The sequence below is a fragment of the Microtus pennsylvanicus genome, chromosome X (assembly GCF_037038515.1).
Source record: "Microtus pennsylvanicus isolate mMicPen1 chromosome X, mMicPen1.hap1, whole genome shotgun sequence".
NCBI classification, from domain to species: Eukaryota; Metazoa; Chordata; class Mammalia; order Rodentia; family Cricetidae; genus Microtus; species Microtus pennsylvanicus.
In genome coordinates this window covers 101,533,908-101,552,776 of record NC_134601.1, presented here as the reverse complement: position 1 = coordinate 101,552,776, position 18,869 = coordinate 101,533,908, and the positions used below count along the sequence as shown (strand labels likewise).

Sequence of the window (18,869 nt, the reverse complement as noted above, 5' to 3'; positions counted from 1 at the left end):
GTAACCTTACTAGAGAAAATGTCTTCATAAGATTGACCTGTATGCACTTATTATTGAGAAGAGGAATTGCCTAATCTCACAGTAACTTTACATACCATGACTGGCTGATCACCATGGGAGGCCCGCCTGATAAACAGGAGGAGTGGCTGGGGGAAGAGAAGGGAGAGGTACTTAAGAAGAGGAGGGGAAACTTCGGTTGGGTTATAAAAAGAAAAAAAAACAAAAAAGCAAATAAATAAATAAATGAAAAGATTGACCTGTATGCAAGTCAGTGCGGGAATTTTCTTTATTTATGATCGCTGTGAGAGGACTAAATCCATTCTGGGCAGTGCCATACCTGTTCAGGCAGTTCTGTGTTGTGAGGGAAAGCAAGCTGAGCAAGCCATAAGAAGCACGCCAGTAAGCATCCTTCCTCCATGACCTAACTCTTCTTCAGTTCGTGTGACCTGACAACTGTAAGATGAAATAAATATTTTCCTCCCCAAGTTGCCTCTGATCATCGTGCTTCATTACAGCAATAGAGAGCAAAATAAGACACTTTCTCATTTAAAGATAAATTTCTCATCATATGGCAGTGTGTTATGCACACACAATTCTTTTTTACAACTTCCCTTAAAGAACCCAACCATTTTCATGGCTTCAACCATTATTTGAATACTAAAACTCATCTTGCACTTGAGTTTAGATAAAAATATCAATCTTCTAAATATTTCAACATAATTATATCATTCATCAGAAACCTTTTTCCCTATGTTTTCTACCAATGAACTCTGTCTTTAATTGCCTAGTAACTAATTATTGAAATCATCTGCAATTTCTCATTACTTGTAGAAATCGCTCTCCACTCCACTATTTTCACCTTTGGTCTGTGTATATGATATCAACAAAAACAACAATCTGATCTCCTAATTAAAATGAGCCATTTTTTTTAGAAAAGAGTCTGCATAAAATAGACTATGTTCCTTTATTTTGCACTTATGAGGTATTTCACATTAGCCACTTTACAGAAGCAGAAAATCGAATGGGATAGCCACAGTATGTGGAGAAGAGGAAATTAAAGGAAATGGTTCAATGGATACAAAATTTCATTAACTTGAGATGAATTGATATAGGAATATTCTGTACAAAAGTGTCTATAGTTGCTATCGCAGCATTTTGTTTTATCTTCATCATCAATGTTGATGAAAGATCTGTTGAACAGATGTAATTGCTTTTTTTTTTAAAAAAAAATGTTGGAGATGTAAGAAGAGCCATAAGCTCAACCAGCTGGGAAGGATTCAAATAAATTTTTCTCTGCCATATTTTATACTGTTATGGCACATTTAGAATAGTCAGCAAGGGCTAGAGAGATGGCTCAGTGGTTAAAAACACCAGCTTATATTCTAAAGGACTAGAGTTCAATTCTGAGCAAAGACATAGCATCTCACAACCATATGTAACTCCAGTTCCAGAGTGTTCAGTGGCTTCTTATAGCCTCTGTAAGTGCCAGGCATGTATGTGGTACACACACACACACACACACACACACACACACACACACACACACACACACACACACACACAGAGGCACTCTGTACCTCATGCACAAGCACACAAATACAATTAAATACATCTTTTCAAAAGAGTAGTTAGCAGTGGATTCAAAGTCTGAAAACATACTTTCTAATTGAAACAGGGAGATTGAGTCCATAATTATCATTCAGATAACATCTTACAGATATGAGATCACAAGTATTATATGTGAAATGATTAACATTTTGCAAAGTAGTTTCATATTGTCTGGCATTTATCCTGGTGTGTCATGAAGGGAAAGACAATTATTCCCATTTTACATAAAAGAAAAATAGGATTCAGAAGTAGAAAGAATCAAGACAAAGATAATTAATTGATGGTAGACTCAGGAATCAAATCTAGTTTTACAGAATTTTTATTCTGTAAATTCCACATGACTTCAAAATTTGGGATTGGAAGTTAGAATAGAAAGTTAATATCCTAAGTTCCTTTCTCCATTCAAGCCATTTATAATATTTCAGGAGAAAGGGGACATGTGGGAGATATATTCTCAAATAATACACTATACCAAATGTCATATCTTATATACCTTGAGACTTATACCAACAGATATCATTGACCTACAAAAATGAAATTTTCTCTTTCCACATAAATCGAGAAAGACTTCTGGTGCCAGGTGTGTCATTTATATAAAGTGCCCTTATAGTGTCTGTCCTGGTTAAGGTTATCAACGCTGTGACGAAACACCATCACCAAGACCACTTGGGGAGGAAAGAATTTATTCCAGATTATACTTCCAGGTGACAGTCTGTCACTGAGAGAAGTCAAGGCAGGAACTCAGACAGGGCAGGAACCTGGAGACAGAAGATAGACGATGCCGAGGCCATGGAAGAGTGTTGCTTACTGGCTTGCTTCTCATAACTTATTCAGCCTACTTTCTTATAGCACCAGATGATCAGCCCAGGGGTGGCACTACCCACATGGGCTTGGCCCTCCCCCATGTATCACTAATTTTAAAAATGTCCTATGAGGGGTGGACAGTGGTGGTGCACACCTTGAATCCCAGCACTCGAGAGCCAGAGGCAGACAGATCTCTGTGGGTTTGAGGTCAGTTTGGTCTACAGAGCCAGTTCCAGGACAGGCTCCAAAGCTGTACAGAGAAATCCTGTCTTAAAAAAAAACAACAAAAAAATCCTACAAGCTTACTTACAGCCTGATCATATGGAGGCATTTTCTCAATTGAGGCTTCCTCCTCTCTAATGGCTCCAGCTTGTGTCATTGGCACAAAACTAGCCAGTGCAATGTTCCTAGCCTTTAATTAGGTAAATACACTTCTAGGAATTTTCTTTAAGAAAATTAACAAAAGTTTACATAATGGTTTATCTTAAAACGGTCATCATGGCCTTACATTTTAAAAGTCAAAGCAATCTAATTATCCTTCGAGAGGATTTTCCTTTTGAAAATTGTGATATATCCTCTAATGTAGTATTTCTCAGCCATTACATTCCTGCTGGGTATGAGCTGCTAGATTCCAGTCTCGGGAGGGTCAGACAGCAGGATTAGTGCAAATGTGAGGCCAGCTAGGGCTATAGCAAGAACCTGAATCAAGAAACAGAACAAAAAACCTGCTTTAACTCAGTAAGCTGACCATTAAATATTCACGTTAGAGAAATGTAAATCCATCCTTACATAAAATCATGTGCACAGATATTGGTACAAGATTTACTTATGTTTGCCAAACACTGAAAGTAATCTAAATGAAACTGTTCGACAGTTAAATGGTATATCCATTATCCATACATAATGAAATGTTATATTAACAATTAAAAGGAACAAGTTGTAGGTAAATGTAGAGATACAGATGAATCTCAAATACAAAGTGACAGGGATAGAACCTGCCAGTGAGATTTGTGCATCAACTCTAGGCATTTTAGTTCATTTAAACATCTGTATTAGTAGGCAGGTTTTTGTTTGCTTGCTTAGTTGGTTTCGCAGGGAAGTTTTGTAACACATTTGCCCCTTTTATGGCTGGGGACTCTGCATGAGATTTTTTTTTTTTTGGAATCACACTACTCGTAATAGTGTAAAAATTTCAATGTATAGATTTTGATTCAAGAATTTTGCATTCAGTATATTTGGACCACAATTATCCATAAGTAACTGAAACTTGGGTAAGCAAAACTGTAGATGAAGGGTGTGTTGGGAGTGAGGCGACTTTATACTCAAGAGGGAATTAAACGTAATAGAGGAAAGCATCTTTGTCACTGAGCTGCCGTTCTAAATGAATGAACAGGAAGTGTTGGAGTCATGTAAGAAGGAATTGGGGAGAGACGTGAGGTGAAGCAGTAATGAAAAAAGCCATGGTTATCAAGGTAAAAGTTTTTAATTTTGCAAAGTATGTTTAATTAAAGAAAACAGGGACCTCTAATGACCACTGAGGTAAAAAAACAAAAGAAAAAGAAAAAAACCTCAAGTCCCCTGACAAATATGAAAGGAAAACACAGTAAGTAGTACTAGACAAACAGTATCTATAACACAAAATATTTTAAGCTTTATAAGCCCCCTCCCCAGGTCAATTTGTATTACCCATATATTCGTGGGTAGAAGACCATTTCCCTGGAGCATGGTAAGACCTATAGAGAGCCCACACCCTTGACCAAAACTGATTCTCCCACCTATATCTGCTATCAGTCATCAATAGCTCCTCAATGAAGTGGGAGAGCTTGTGAGCTCCTCTCCATCCTGAAATGTTGACTGGCTTGATCTTGTACATCTTGATCTTGACCTTGTGCAGGCAACCACAGCTGTTGTGAGCTCATGAGTGTAGCGAATCTGTCATATCCAGAAGACACCATTTTGCCACCATCCAATAAGCTTCTCTGATGAGGACTGGAGATACACTAATGGATATAGAAATATAAATTTAGAAGGCAGTTTGATACTAAGTCCACTAGCAAAATAAAAGTACTACCTTTACTTCTAAAATCTATGGGCTTCCCAGATAAATTAGTTACTTTTCTATTGCTGTGATAAAACACTATGCCCAAGCCAACTTAAAAAAAGAAAGCATTTAATTTGGTTTGAGATTCTATGAATGGCAGAGTGAAGGCCTGGTTGTAGGAACAGCTGAGACCACGCATCTCAAAACACAGGCAAGATACAGTGAACATATTGGTCATTGCATGTGACTTTTGAAACCTCAAAGCCCACCCCCAATGATACACCTTGTCCAACAAGGCCATACTTCCTAATCTGTCCCAAACAATTCTACCTACTGGTAATCTAAGTATTCAAACATATAAATCAATGAGGATCATTCTCATTCAAACTACCACATCTACCACATCAACTTTGGATAGTTGACCAGATTTATAGTAACTAGCATGATTTTCCTCCAGTGGAACAGGCCTAAAATCCAATCAGAAAGTGAATGACTACCCTTCTAACATCCAAGTCACTATTATATCCATAGGCGTATTTTGCACAATCAGAAAGTGAATGACTACCCTTCTAACATCCATGTCACTATTATATCCATAGGCGTATTTTGCACAGGGAGAAACACATTAAATAGCATGCATCCCAGAATGCAGAAAAGATACAGGGAGTTCCCTCCTTTATGAATCATCTATTTGAATTCATTTTGACTAGCATTCCAGAATTATGCTCATTTACTTATTTAGGAAAGTCATCTTAAATGTGTTATTTTGTGTGGTCTTCATAGTTTCATCATCTGATAATAAAAGCAATACCTCCACAACAGTTTGTTGGCTATTTAATGAGCTAGTGTAAGTCATGTACCAAGCATACAAGACCATGCAATAACTTTGTATAACTCCGCTCTATCAAGCCTCTGTATCAAGCATTCTCTGTGGAATCATGTTCCCCCAAGGGACAAAATTAGGTTCTAAGGGATGAGAAAAAGTCACAAATACCTGTAATGCATCAATAGCTATATATCATGTCTATTGTATGTGGTATTAAAATGTAATGGGTGCTAGTATAAGTAGAGAATGGAAGTTTAACTGGGCGGTGGTGGTGCACACCTTTAATTCCAGCACTTGGGAGGCAGAGGCAGGCGGATCTCTGTGAGTTCGAGGCCAGCCTGGTCTAAAAAGTGAGTTCTAGCACAGGCTCCAAAGCTACAGAGAAATTCTGTCTCAAAAAAACCAAAAGGAAAAAAAAAGAAAAGAAAAGAAAAGTTTAGGGAGTATTGTGGAAAGAGAGTGGACAAAAAGTTAGTAAACATTGTCATTCCATCGATGTAAATTGTACCCATAAAAGCACTAATGGATTTGCATACTTCTGAAGAGCCAAGTGCCAGTGGCTCACTGATTGGTCCTGAAGCCTTTCTCTTTACTTTTTTTGTTTTCTTTTCTATTTCTTTTTGACGGCACTAGGCAGTAAGCCCAACATGTTGCGTGTAGTAGACCAGTGTTCTGCCACTGAGTTTATCCCTGTCTCCCTAATGCTTTTTTTTTAAACATAGAAGTTGAGTTTGCTCTTTTATCTATTTTTCATGTTTCTCTTCTTTTCTCCACTTTGTTTTGGTTTTCTTTTGACACAGCAATCTTCTCTCAAGCTCTGAGTAAAGTCGAAAGGTTAATGATTGCATTTGAGTTGGGACTGCAGAGAGTGCTCTTTTGGCATGCTTTACAACATTAGTGTCCTTAATTCGTTGCTTAGGCCCCTCTGTCAATAAAAATACAGTTTAACACTCGCATGCATCACTTGACACATTCTTTATTATGCATCAAAAAAAAAAACGCTTGAAATCAGAGCTTTCTCTCAATAGTGTGGCCCATGTTTACGATTTTCAAAGCACCTTGGGCACCATATTGAATCATGGCACCTTGAGGGAAGAAAACATTTGAAGGTAGAATTCCTGTTCTTTCTTGTTCTTAATAACATGCTGCATCTGTAACTCAGGGTGAAATTCAAAGGTTGACTTTGGAATAAATAAATTCATGTATATTTTACACTTTAAATTCAGTAGACAATATCCATGGTACTGGTGCTGTATGATAATGAATGATTTTTCCACTGGAGAATGTAAATTACAAAACCCCAATCGTAATTACACATAGTAGTTATAGAAACATCTGTATAAGAAAATGCCAAAGGACAGCCTGGTGTCATATAAAAACTATTTGTCAATAAATCTGCTTCTGATGGACTACTAAAAATGGACATACCAGGCATAAAAGATGTGTGTATTACGAAAGCCAGCTTTGTGAACAATGACAGGGTTCCTCTGGTACACTGAGATAAGAGACAGCTGTTGTTTGCATCAGCGCTACGATGAGAAATGAAACGATAATTCTTGGGGTACACCTATGAGAATTACCCCGCATTTGATTGAGGTTTGAATAGATGCAAGGTCAGAGTCATCTGGTAGCTCTGAATGAAATTGCCAACGTCCTGTTGACCTTCTCTGTAGTAATATGGAGCGGCGGGGCTGCGTCCCCAAAACCCCAGCCGCCTGCTCCGGCTAGCTTATGCCCCGAAATAATTACACAGACACTGTATTCTTTTAAACACTGCTTTGGCCCATTTCTATCTAGCCTCTTCTAGGCTAATTCTCACACCTGGACTAGCCCATTTCTTATCAACTGTGTAGCGCCCCTAGGTGCGCTTACCGGGAAGATTCTAGCCTATGTCCATCCTGGGTCGGAGCTTCATTACTTGCGTCTGCCTGGGAGCTGGGACATGGCGTCTCTCTCTGAGGTGTCTGCTCCCAAGAGGAGAGCTGTCGAGTCTGACCTCACTTCCTCTTCCTCCCGGCATTCTGTTCTGTTTACTCCTCCCACCTATCTCCTAACCAATGAGAGCCAAGCAGCTTCTTTTATTTTAACCAATGACCTTCCTCCATCACTTCTCTTCAGAGAAGTGCCAAATGCAGTCCGATAGCCCCATCATTCAACTGTGTTATTTCTACAGCAAGCACTTCCGTCCAGCAGATGGGCCTCTAGCAGTAATGGGGTAGGGAAGGAATAGAAGGAGGCTGGGTTATTTTTTTTTTCTTATTTTTAACTGAATAAAAGGCATTTTGGAGAATAAAATTTCAGGGTTTCAAACTGTTACTGAAAAGTAGTTGCTTGGGTGAATTTATAAATTGTGTGTCAAAGGGGAAACTCATCTTTTATGGGAGCACAATGCCCTGCACTTCACACAGGATCTAATTGATGCGTAGGCATAAAGACTAGGGTTTGGCATTGCTTTGCTTTTTAAATTTTAAGGAGAAAAAAACAATGAAGAACTGTAAGTAAGAAAGTTTAAGAAGCTTTTATTGGGGCTAGAGAGATGGATTAGTGGTTAAGAGCACAGGTGTGAGTTCAACCCAGCACCCACATGTCAGCTCACAAATGTCTGTAACTCCAGTTGCAAGGGATGCCCACTCCTATCACTCTTGAGCATCAAGCATGCACGTGGTGCACACTTGTGTATGTAAAACACATATAAGAATTCTTCTGGCACATAAATGCAAGCAAATCACCTAGAAGCATACAATTTTTTATTTAGCTCTACCTTTCTCTCTGCTCCTCTCTCTGCCTCTCCCCTCCCCTTCAACCCTCTCCCAAGGTCCCCATGCTTCCAATTTACTGAGGAGATCTTGTCTTTTTTCTACTTCCCATGTAGATTAGATCGATGTATGTCTCTCTTAGGGTCCTCATTGTTATCTAGGTTCTCTAAGATTATAATTTGTAGGCTGGTTTTCTTTACTTTATGTCTAGAAACCACTTATGAGTAAATACATATGATGATTGTCTTTCTGAGTCTGGGTTACCTCACTCAATATGATGTTTTCTAGCTCCATGCATTTTCCTGCAAAATTTCAAGCAGTCATTATTTTTTCTGCTGTGTAGTACTCCATTGTGTAAATGTACCACATTTTCCTTATCCTTTCTTTGGTAGATGGGCATTTAGGTTGTTTCCAAGTTCTGGCTATAACAAACAATGCTGCTATGAACATAGTTGAGCACATGTCCTTGTGGTACAATTGAGCATCCTTTGGGTACAAACCCAAAAGTGGTATTGCTGGCTCTTGAGGAAGGTTGTTTCCTAATTTTCTGAGAAATCGCCATACATATTCAAAGGGGCTGTACAAGTTTGCACTCCCACCAGCAATGCAGGAGTGTTCCCTTTACCCGACATCCTATCCAGCATAAATTGTCATCAGTGTTTTTGATGTTGGCCATTCTTACAGGTGTAAGATAGAATCTCAGGGTTGTTTTGATTTGTATTTGTCTGATGGCTTAGGATGTTGAAAAGTTTTTATTTAACTGGAACTTGGATTTTTATTTCTTTTTTAATTTTTCCAATTATTTAATAAGCATATTGTGATAATTCCTCTGACACATAAATGGAATTTTTCCTCTGGATGTTGAACAATGCAAAGTTAGTCATAGACATGTCTACGTAGATCTGGCTGTTAGCTCTGCTGAGTACCGTGGATTTTCTTGTGTATTATACAGTTGAAAGTTCCCTCTTCATTTTGCCTATTTAATACCAAGTCTTGCTATGTAGCCCAGGCTGGCTCCCAACTCTACTTCTTTTGCTATAGCAAGTCACTTAGCCAAGCTGCAGAGCCTACAATCATCTCCAGCACAATTCCTTTGAAGAGATACCTAAGAAAGAACCATCTAGAGAAACAAACTGGTTTTTCTGTTACAAGAGGGGATACCTCCTCCTCGGAATCCGAAAAAATTTCTGGTTCACTATGATGATAAATAACTAAGAAAAACGATGAGAGAAATCACAAAGCCTTGGTTCTTGGAGACCTTTAAGGAAGGAATACCCTTTCCTTTGTCAGTGTAACCATTCATACCCTCACAGCCAGCAAGGGTGAGACCACCAAATACTCTCTGGAGTTCTCTTCTTCCTTATATATACATGACACGATTTTCAAGAAGAGACTTCACTAATCAGCCAAGAGGATCACTGCCTCTCCATCATGCCTCCTACAAAGCCAGGCTTGGGTTGGTAGAATCTCAAAACCTCAGATCTGACCAGATAGCCTGCATAGTCTAGCCCATGTTTTCAAAGCAAATATTATTTACAAATGTGAAGTAATCAGGGTTAAAAAAAACTGTAACCTAGAGAAGCAGAGGGAAAGGCAAGTGGAGAGTTGGCAGAGAATGACAAAGGCGGGGTGAAAAGGCAAGAGGGGAAAGCAAGGTGAAGAGAAAAGAATATAAAAGGACCGAGAGAAATGGAAGACAAGGGACTATTTCAAAGCAACAGCTAAATGTCTTTTTCCTCCCTGTTAAGGATTTCTGTCTGCAAAAAAAAAAAAAAAATGATAAAAGCATAATTACCTGCTAAATACAAATCCATTTCTTATATCATTTAAATGACATATCTCCAAGGGACAAAGCCTGGTTAAAGGTTGGGTAATGCAATCTCTCTATTACTCTATATAAAACAAAGAAGCTGGAGTTTCATTATCCTTAAATTGTCTGGCATGGGGCAAGTTAACTTTTATTAGAAGCTGTTCTTTCATATTCTACAGCGGAGTCAAGGATATATTAGCTTTGACGTTTTCTTCCATCTCAATACACTGGGAATTTACTGTGAGATTTTCAGTGAAGGCAATAATAGCATCAGCTGTGCTTCCAGTTATTAGTGGGATGAAGATTCAGAAATGCGCGTGCGCACACACACACACACAAACACAGACACGCACACACACACACTCACACACACACAAACACAGACACGCACACACACACACTCACACACACACTCACACACACTCACACACAATCACTAACACACACACACAAACACTCACACACACACTCACACTCACACACACACTCATACACACACACTCACACACTCACACACACTCACACACACTGACACACACACTCACACACTCACACACACACGCACACACTCACACACACTCACACACTCACACGCCCTCACACACAAACACTCACACACCCTCACACACACTCACTCACACACCCTCACACCCTCACACACTCATACACCCTCACACACTCGCACACACCCGCACACACTCGCGGACACACACACACTCACACACACACTCGCACACACTTGCACACATTCGCAAACACACACTCGCACACACTCGCAGACACACACACTTGCACACATGCGCAAACACTCACACACACACTCACACACACTCACAGAAACTCACACTCACACACACACTCACACACTCACACTGACTCACACACACAATCACACACACTCACACGCGCACACACTCACACACACCCATACACACTCACACACACTCCCTCATACTCACTCACACTCGCACACACTCACTCACACTCACACACTCACTCACACACACTCACTCATACTCACTCACACTCGCACACACTCTCTCTCACACACACACTCACACACACTCTCACTCACACTCACTCACACTCACTCACACTCACACACACTCACACACTCGCTCACACTCACACACACTCACTCACACTCGCACACACTCGCACACACTCTCTCACACACACACACTCACACACACTCTCACTCACTCACACTCACACACTCGCTCACACTCGCACACACTCGCTCATACTCACTCACACTCACGCTCGCACACACTCACACTCACACACTCACACACACTCACACACACACTCACTCACACTCACACACACAGAGAATTAATAGATTATGCTTTTTATATTTCTATTTCAAATGCTATCACAATCCTGTCATTTGTTTTGTCTGTACAAAATGCTGAACCCAGGATACACAGGATGTATGATTCTTGAAATTCCCATATCTTAAAACTTTATTCTAGAGGAAGTTACAGTGCCTTTTCAACAGGATGATTTTGTCTTCAGAGGAGAAAATATCAGACATAAGCAGTACATAAAAGATACTTTTAGTGGATCAGCTTTAGTAAAGAATGGGGGAAACCTACTAGTTAAGCATTTGAAAGAGTTGAAAAGTTGGTAATTATAGCACACACCTATAACCCTAGCTACCCAGGGAGCCAAGAAAGGGGAATCATAAGTTCAAGGTCAGTATGACATACAGAATGGGGCCTCACCTTAAAATTAAAAAATGAACAGTTTAAAGATAATTGGTTTGACTTATGTATAATAAAGTCGTTAAATGAATTCCAAGTACAAGCAGTACACATATATGTGACCAGACTGAGAATAAAATTTTATTATCCTTTGCTATTATCAGGTGTCATTTTGTCACCTTTGCTTGTCTCTTCTAATAATATGGTGAACAATTGACATTTTAAAATACCCAATTAAGCATGTAATTGGTAAATGAATTTGGATCCTCTTTAATCAAATAAAAATAAGCATACCAGATTAATAAGCATACTATCTCCATTTCAATAACTTAGAATGCAAATATATCACAGGGGGATGTTTCATCTGATAAACTAATAAAACCCAGTCAATCAAATAACAAAATATTGAAAAGCAACAACAGGAAATATTATAAGGGAAGCACTCGGTGGAGCAAAGCCATCAGTCTGTTGATTCATTTTCTTTATTTCTAGTATAGGGTTAGCAGTAGAAAGATCCTCCTGGCCCTTTGCATTAATTTTTGTGCCTGAATATGTTCAATTTTACTTAGTGTAGGCCCGAAACTTCACAACGGCAGATTAACACAGCCTATCTTCATGAGCAACTGAGCAAACAGACCAATATCAGTGTAAAATTGTGATTCTGATGCTATAATGCTGTCTTTCCTGTTTATCATGAATTTGACCTCTTTGCCTTTCTTTTTCATCCTTTCGCAGCTTCGGTCCAGGGTCCCTGGGAGAGAGCCATCTCACCAAACAAAGTGCCCTACTATATTAAGTAAGTCAAAAGGATTACTTTCTTAAAGGAGCATTTATTTTATCTGATCTGTATATTCACAAAGAAATTTTAAAGTGGTTACCTTCTTCTGCAATACCTATTTCTTTTTATTCCTAAGGAAGCTTAGATAGTAAACTCATGCTGAAATTAGCCCTGTAAATTTGCTGATGCGATAGGGAACCACTTTCAGGAACAATGCATTTAATGAAGCATATAAGGTGTGTTTTTGAGAGTGAGCAGAATTTTCACAGTAGAACAAAAATACCTAGGTAATATCTGTGATGGTGGGAGTGATTATTTGACAGAAAAATATTATTTATGTAGGGGGATTCTTCATTTCTTTTTCAGACAGAGGTGGGAGATTTACAAGTGATATTTACAAAACTGTTTAAATGAATTATTTGTCACCTAACCCACAGGCAGACAGTACAGAATTTGTGGCGCTGAGCTGTTCATTCTCAACATGCAGTTCTCAGCCTTTGTTACCTAATAATAGCATCAGAGTGGAACTCTTTTTCCTGGGACCATTTGTGCCAGTCAATGGAAAAGAGTCAAAGGATGGATGGCCTATGAAACTTAAATTGTGATATATTGAGTTGACACAGAAAAGGAAGGAGAAGGAATATTGAGTTATTATGATGGTTTAACAGTCTCTCATCAATCGTGCAGGAGTCTAACTTCAATCTAACTTTGAATTGGCTACTCCCAACAACAATTGGAAATAATTGGTTTCGTGAAGCGGTCTTCAGTCGCAGCTAAAGTCTTTGAACTTTCTTTTGGCATGAGTCTGAATAAAAATATTAAATATTTCCCCGGTTTTTTCAGCATGCCATCTTTTATCGAGGATGTTTTTATTCTTCCGCTACCCATCAATTTTTTATAATTCAGTTCCAAAACAATAGCTACAGTCCTAGATCTTCATTACTTCAGTTCTCAAGAAATGTGATTTCATGCCTCTATTTTGTTAACTCAAAATAATGACAATGAAGGGACTTTCGGGGCTCTCTAAAGTAAGACATATTCTTCAGGAAGATGGTTTAACTTTTATTTTATTAAACTTTTCTCAAATAAGATAGCTTTTAACCTTAAATTCTTTAATATGTTTTAATCCTACTTTACAATTTTCTTCTTTCTCAAAAGTTTTGTGAACACCAATTTAAGGTACATGTTTTACTAAATAATGTGTAGATTTGAACGTGTGTGTATTTTTATGGAACCTTTTGTTCAAAGCCTTTGTAGTGATTTACTACCTCAGTGTTTTTGTCAGTGTGGATTTCGTTTCTGATTAAGATATCTTAGGCTTACTAGTGCATCAGCAAAGCTCTCACTTTTACCCATTTCCATTATGAGCTGCAATGAAGGTTCTTTTTTTTTGAGAATATGCATAAAGGTTTAGAACCATCTAACAATCACTCTGCTGCACTGATTTTCTGAATTGCTGTGTAGGTTCGTTAAAAGCCTCACAAGGACTTTACCACATTCCCCTTCTTTCCCAAATCTTTCTTGTCTCTCTAGGGCAGTGATTCTCAACATGTGGGTCACAACCCAATTGTGTTCGCTTATCAGGTATCCCGCATATCTGATATTCATATTATAATGTATAACAGTAGCAAAATTACAGTTATGAAGTAGCAACAAAAGTGATTTTATGGGTGGGGGGGTCACCATAACATGAAGAACTTTATTAAATGGTCACTGCGTTAGGAAGGTTTAGAACCACTGCTTTAGTGTTAAATCTAAATCAATACATCCCTATAGTTTTTAATTGAACTACCTAAAATTATATGTGGAAAATTTTAAAATGCTATATTTCCCCCACTTTCCAATAAGCAGGTCTCTTTGCTGTGTCTCAGTGACAGAAGAGAGCAACTCTATATCCTATTTACCCCAGCACTACTTTACATACTGAACAATGATTGTGGTAATGACAACACAAAGTCTATCCCTGACTATTATGTGTTATGTGGTCATGGGCAAATAATTAACCCAAATTCTGAACATTTTCTTGTACGAATTTTATCTTTATTTTGAAATTTGTTATTTTACTCACTAACATTTGGGATTCTGAGTTTATACATGACCATTGAATGGTTAAACTGATTGGGATAGCTGAAAAGGGCCTTAGATATCCTTTAAGTAACCATTGTATTTTCTAACGGAGAAAATAAGATTTATGTAGGTTTTTTTCAAACTAAGTACAGAGTCTCTAAGTAGTTTTCGAGAGCTCGATTCTTCCTGGTTAAATGGTAAAGGACCTAAAACAATAGACAGAAAGAAATTAGTGGAAAGATGATTATGAAGGCCTTAAATGCATCTAAAGTTCCTAGAATGAGAGGTCACCTCCTTTTTCGTTGGCACCTCTAAAACGTTATGGAGAACATGCTCCATTAATAGGTTACTTAAAATTAGGGATTACAAAATTTCTCAAATAGAAGTCTAAATATTGAGCTACAATATCCAGAAACCAAACCTTTATAAAATATGTAATATAGTAGACACTTTAATGTCATTTTATTTTATTATTCATAACCATTGTCTAAAATACATTTAAAGCAAATTATTTTAAAATCTTTCATTGTTGGAAAATTTATACATCCTTGTAATGTGTTTTGATCAAATCCACTCCCCAATCCCTCACCTTCAATTACCCTTCCATCGTTCCGTCATTTTTCCCTTCCAACTTCATGTGCTTTGTTTATTAAACCCTCTGTAGCCTTTCTGGGATCATATCCCTGAAGGAAACTGATTCTCCCTTCACCAGCAGCCATCAGTTGCTATTGGCTGGGGCTTTAAGAACCCTCCTCCTTCCAGGTCAGGATTTTGGCTGATTTGATCTTGCATAGGTCATGTGCATATAGTCACATCTGCAATGGGTTCATATGTCTCCATCATGTCCAGCTAATATTGTTTCTCTGTGAATGTCCACTACTATGGCTCTTAGAAAATTTCAGCCCTCTCTTCTGCAATGATAACTTTTTCTTGGGTAAAGAGGGAGCACAATATATATGTTCCCCTTTAGAGCTGAATACTCCACAGTTAAAGTGAGTTACTTTTAGGTATAAGGTTCAGGAAACTTTATGTTTGGGGGAAAAAACTATTTTTAACCATAGATGTTTTATTGTTCCAAAACTAGAAAGTTGACAATGAGTTGAAAATTAAATTGATTAGTTCCCACCTTGTTTGTCTTCAAGAGTCTTTCTTTAAACAATTTTGACAATTTCATTCATATAAGGAAAATATTCTGATTTTTCTTCCTCACTCTTATCAAACCTTCTTTCTTCCCTACAGATTTTGTTCCCACATTCATAACTTTTGTTTCATGACCCAGTGAATTTAACCCCAGCCATCTGTTTGACCCTGAGTTTGGGGAACTTTATGTTGAATCCTGGTGGGCTTATCAGTTGGCACACAGCTGAAGACAATCACTCCCCCATCTCAAAATTTGTTAGTAGCCAGAATTTGTTCATCTGGTGGGGAGGCGGTCCCATGAGGCATTCTCTAGTCCATAGAAGACTATTGGTAGGGTCAGTTCTATGCAGACCTGGTATGATTGAGGTGGTTTTCTTTTACCTAGAAGATGGTGTTTGAAGTCCTTCTTGCTATCATCAATTCCCATTGTCAAAGCAAAGTTATATTCTCACCTAAATTTTGTATTTTCTTTTTTTTCAATGTAATTAAAAGGAATTAATTGCTAATATATATAGCTAACAGTTCACAGGAAGCACATTTTTGGAACAGAGAACCAAAGTTAAATTTTGTATTTTCAATGGCAGGTTATCCAAATAACAAGAAGTTTACATACCAATACCATAAGACCCATGGGATTGTTGAGTTAAGCATTCATTCTTGAGGTGTTAAGACATTAGTAGCAGATTTGCTGTGGAGTGGAAATCAGGCAGTGTTTCTGCATGTCCTGACACCAGCTTTTCATATGAACCTCCGTTTCGATACTTCAGATTACATGTTTGTCTGGTTTATTAGTCTACAGCATACATCATTGCTACAGTTTCCATTTCCCTCTCCCTTGGGGCTCTCTTATTTCTGCCAGCACCTCTATCAGGTTATTTGATTACAGCTTTCATTGCCACTGAAAAAAAATAATCACCAACATTGTTCAACCTGTTACAACTGCCTTTTCTCCTCTCTGCCATTTTGTAGTTTTTTTGGCCTACTGTCAAACTCATGAAAATTTCAGTGTAATAGCCTTTAACCAGCTGCTGCGTTCTGTTAGGATTTCTTTCACCTTTTTATGTTTCATACTCCCATATGGGTAAACCAAAGAGAGCCAAGAACTAGGACTCTCTTGCTTACTTAATGAGCTAGAAAATGATTCTTCTATGTTCTGGACTGTCAGAAGAATTTAGGAATCCCAAACTTGCACGCAGCATGTTCCAACATAGATGCCATAATAAAAGCATAAAAATATCGCATTGAATCAGACTGACATGGCAACTAGCCCAGGGCTCTCTCCCATATGGAGGCAAGAGTGGTGTTTATTGTTTGTTTGTTTGTTTTGTCAGTTAACCTAGTAATTTTCATCTCAAAAATTAGGGTGCTACATGCCCAGTTGCTAATGATGTATTGGAAAATAACTGACAGTGAAGTCTACCCAAAGCTATGTAAAACTTTTCTCACGTGTTGCTTCAGTCTTATCTTAGAAATAACTCCTATATTGAGTTCTATGTAAATCAAGGTATGTTTTACTGTTTCTTCAAACTGCATCTCTTGACCCCAACAAACAGCTCTAGTTAAATGCTTTGGAAATCAAAGAAGACATTTATGTTTACCCACTGTGGATTTTAATCTCACATTCCCCACCCCAACTAATGCTTTTTATTTCCATCTTCCTGCGTTGAGAAATGCTAATCCTTTTTAGTCTTTTAGTCTGTCCTTGAATGAAAGATAAGCTTTCCCCTTGATCATCTTGGCTGTTTTTCCCTGAATCTTTTCCAGCTCTCTAATATCTTCCCTAGGATAGCCTGAGTAGAACATCCCAGATACTGGTTATTAAATTTGTTAGCATCGTCTCTAGTCTCCATTCCCTCATGAAGAATGTAAATGCTATTTACTATCCCCCATTGATACTGAAATGGAGCAACCAATTGAGCTCATAAGCTGTTCTACATGGATTAGTTCTAGCTGAAGGATGATTTTCTGCTACTTTTCTGTATCACCAGATGAATTGCTTCACCTTATATTTCTGCCAGCTGTCCCTTAGGAAGGACTGGCTTTTTAGAAGAGCTGGTCCTTTTCCTGCAGAAAAGACGCTGTGGTTGCTAAATAGTGGAAGGAATCTGCTAATAAAACCCAGTAGCAAACCTGCTGACTCAATCAGCAATAATGCATTGCATTGGTTTTTTTCTAAGTTTTTCTGAAGTACTTGATGGAGGAGGAAAACATGGGGTTCTGGGGAAACTAAGTCTTAACTATTTGGGGTTTTTTTTGTTTCTTATTTGTTTAACATAAAGTGCTTATTAGGCTCAAGTGAGTTTCCATTTTATACTACTGGCCAGTGTGTGTGTGTGTGTGTGTGTGTGTGTGTGTGTGAGAGAGAGAGAGAGAGAGAGAGAGAGAGAGAGAGAGAGAGAGAGAGAGAGAGAGAGCTTGATCTACCCCTTCACCACTCTCAATTCCAGGCATGTTTCAACAGCCATTTAATGTGTTTGAGTCACTCAAAACCTTCTAGTTGGTTCTTGCTCAGCAAAGAATAGATGCCTGGCTGAAGTCAACATTTATTTCACTCAACATCTCTCATTAGCACTGCTATGTCTGATAAAATTACTGGCTTGGGTTCTGACTCTCAAGCGTTCTATGACCTGTTATTACCATAGCTTCAGAGGTATGAGAAGCATTTGATTTACCACATGGAATTGTGGCCAACTACCTAGATCTGTCTTTTGGTGATGGTGTTCTTCCGTATCTGTCAGTGTACACTCTAGTTTAAGCTCATAGACCATACTCTTGCCTTAGGACTGACATTCCTTAACTCCAGTAGCCTTTGAGTCTCAACACTACCTTGTCCTTATAGCATAGTACTTCGATTCCTAATTTCCACATTTATCATCAACTTTGAGATGCCTCCTGTGTTTAAAACATATCTTTCTGTCATACATGCTCCAACTCTTAGTTGTGCCAAGGAGTGTTATAGCTCATTTTGGTTTGCTTTTCCTTTGAATTACTTGTTGTAATTTCAGTGTGAGAACTTATGCAGAGGAAGCAGTGGTTAGCTCTCTCTGAGATTTAACAACAGCCATCCTGGGAAATCTCTCTGTATTGGCTGGTTCTCAGTGGCTGTATCTTCTGAAAAGGACTTGATCTCTTGTCATCTAGAGAAGATGACACGGTTCTTATATAGAACACTGGATTGTGCTACCTGACTGAGAAAACATTCCTCCATTTCTAATGCTTATCTCAATACTCTAAGAATCATACTAGTATTCTGACATTTGGTTTGTATTATCAGTTTAAGGCTGGCAAAGCTATTTATAAACTAAGAACACATCGTGTAGTCTACAGTTTTGT

The 18,869-nt window shown here is 38.3% G+C and overlaps 1 protein-coding gene across 9 annotated transcripts in view; it reads left to right on the top strand.

Moving 5' to 3' along the window:
• Positions 1-18,869, top strand: part of Dmd (dystrophin) — a 2,313,977-nt gene that overhangs the window by 2,086,795 nt on the left and 208,313 nt on the right. For all 9 annotated transcript variants that reach the window (XM_075957213.1, XM_075957212.1, XM_075957218.1 and 6 more), the window contains one exon: positions 12,287-12,347. In XM_075957213.1, the coding sequence (XP_075813328.1) occupies positions 12,287-12,347 (61 nt within the window). The remainder of the gene's footprint in view (positions 1-12,286; positions 12,348-18,869) is intronic.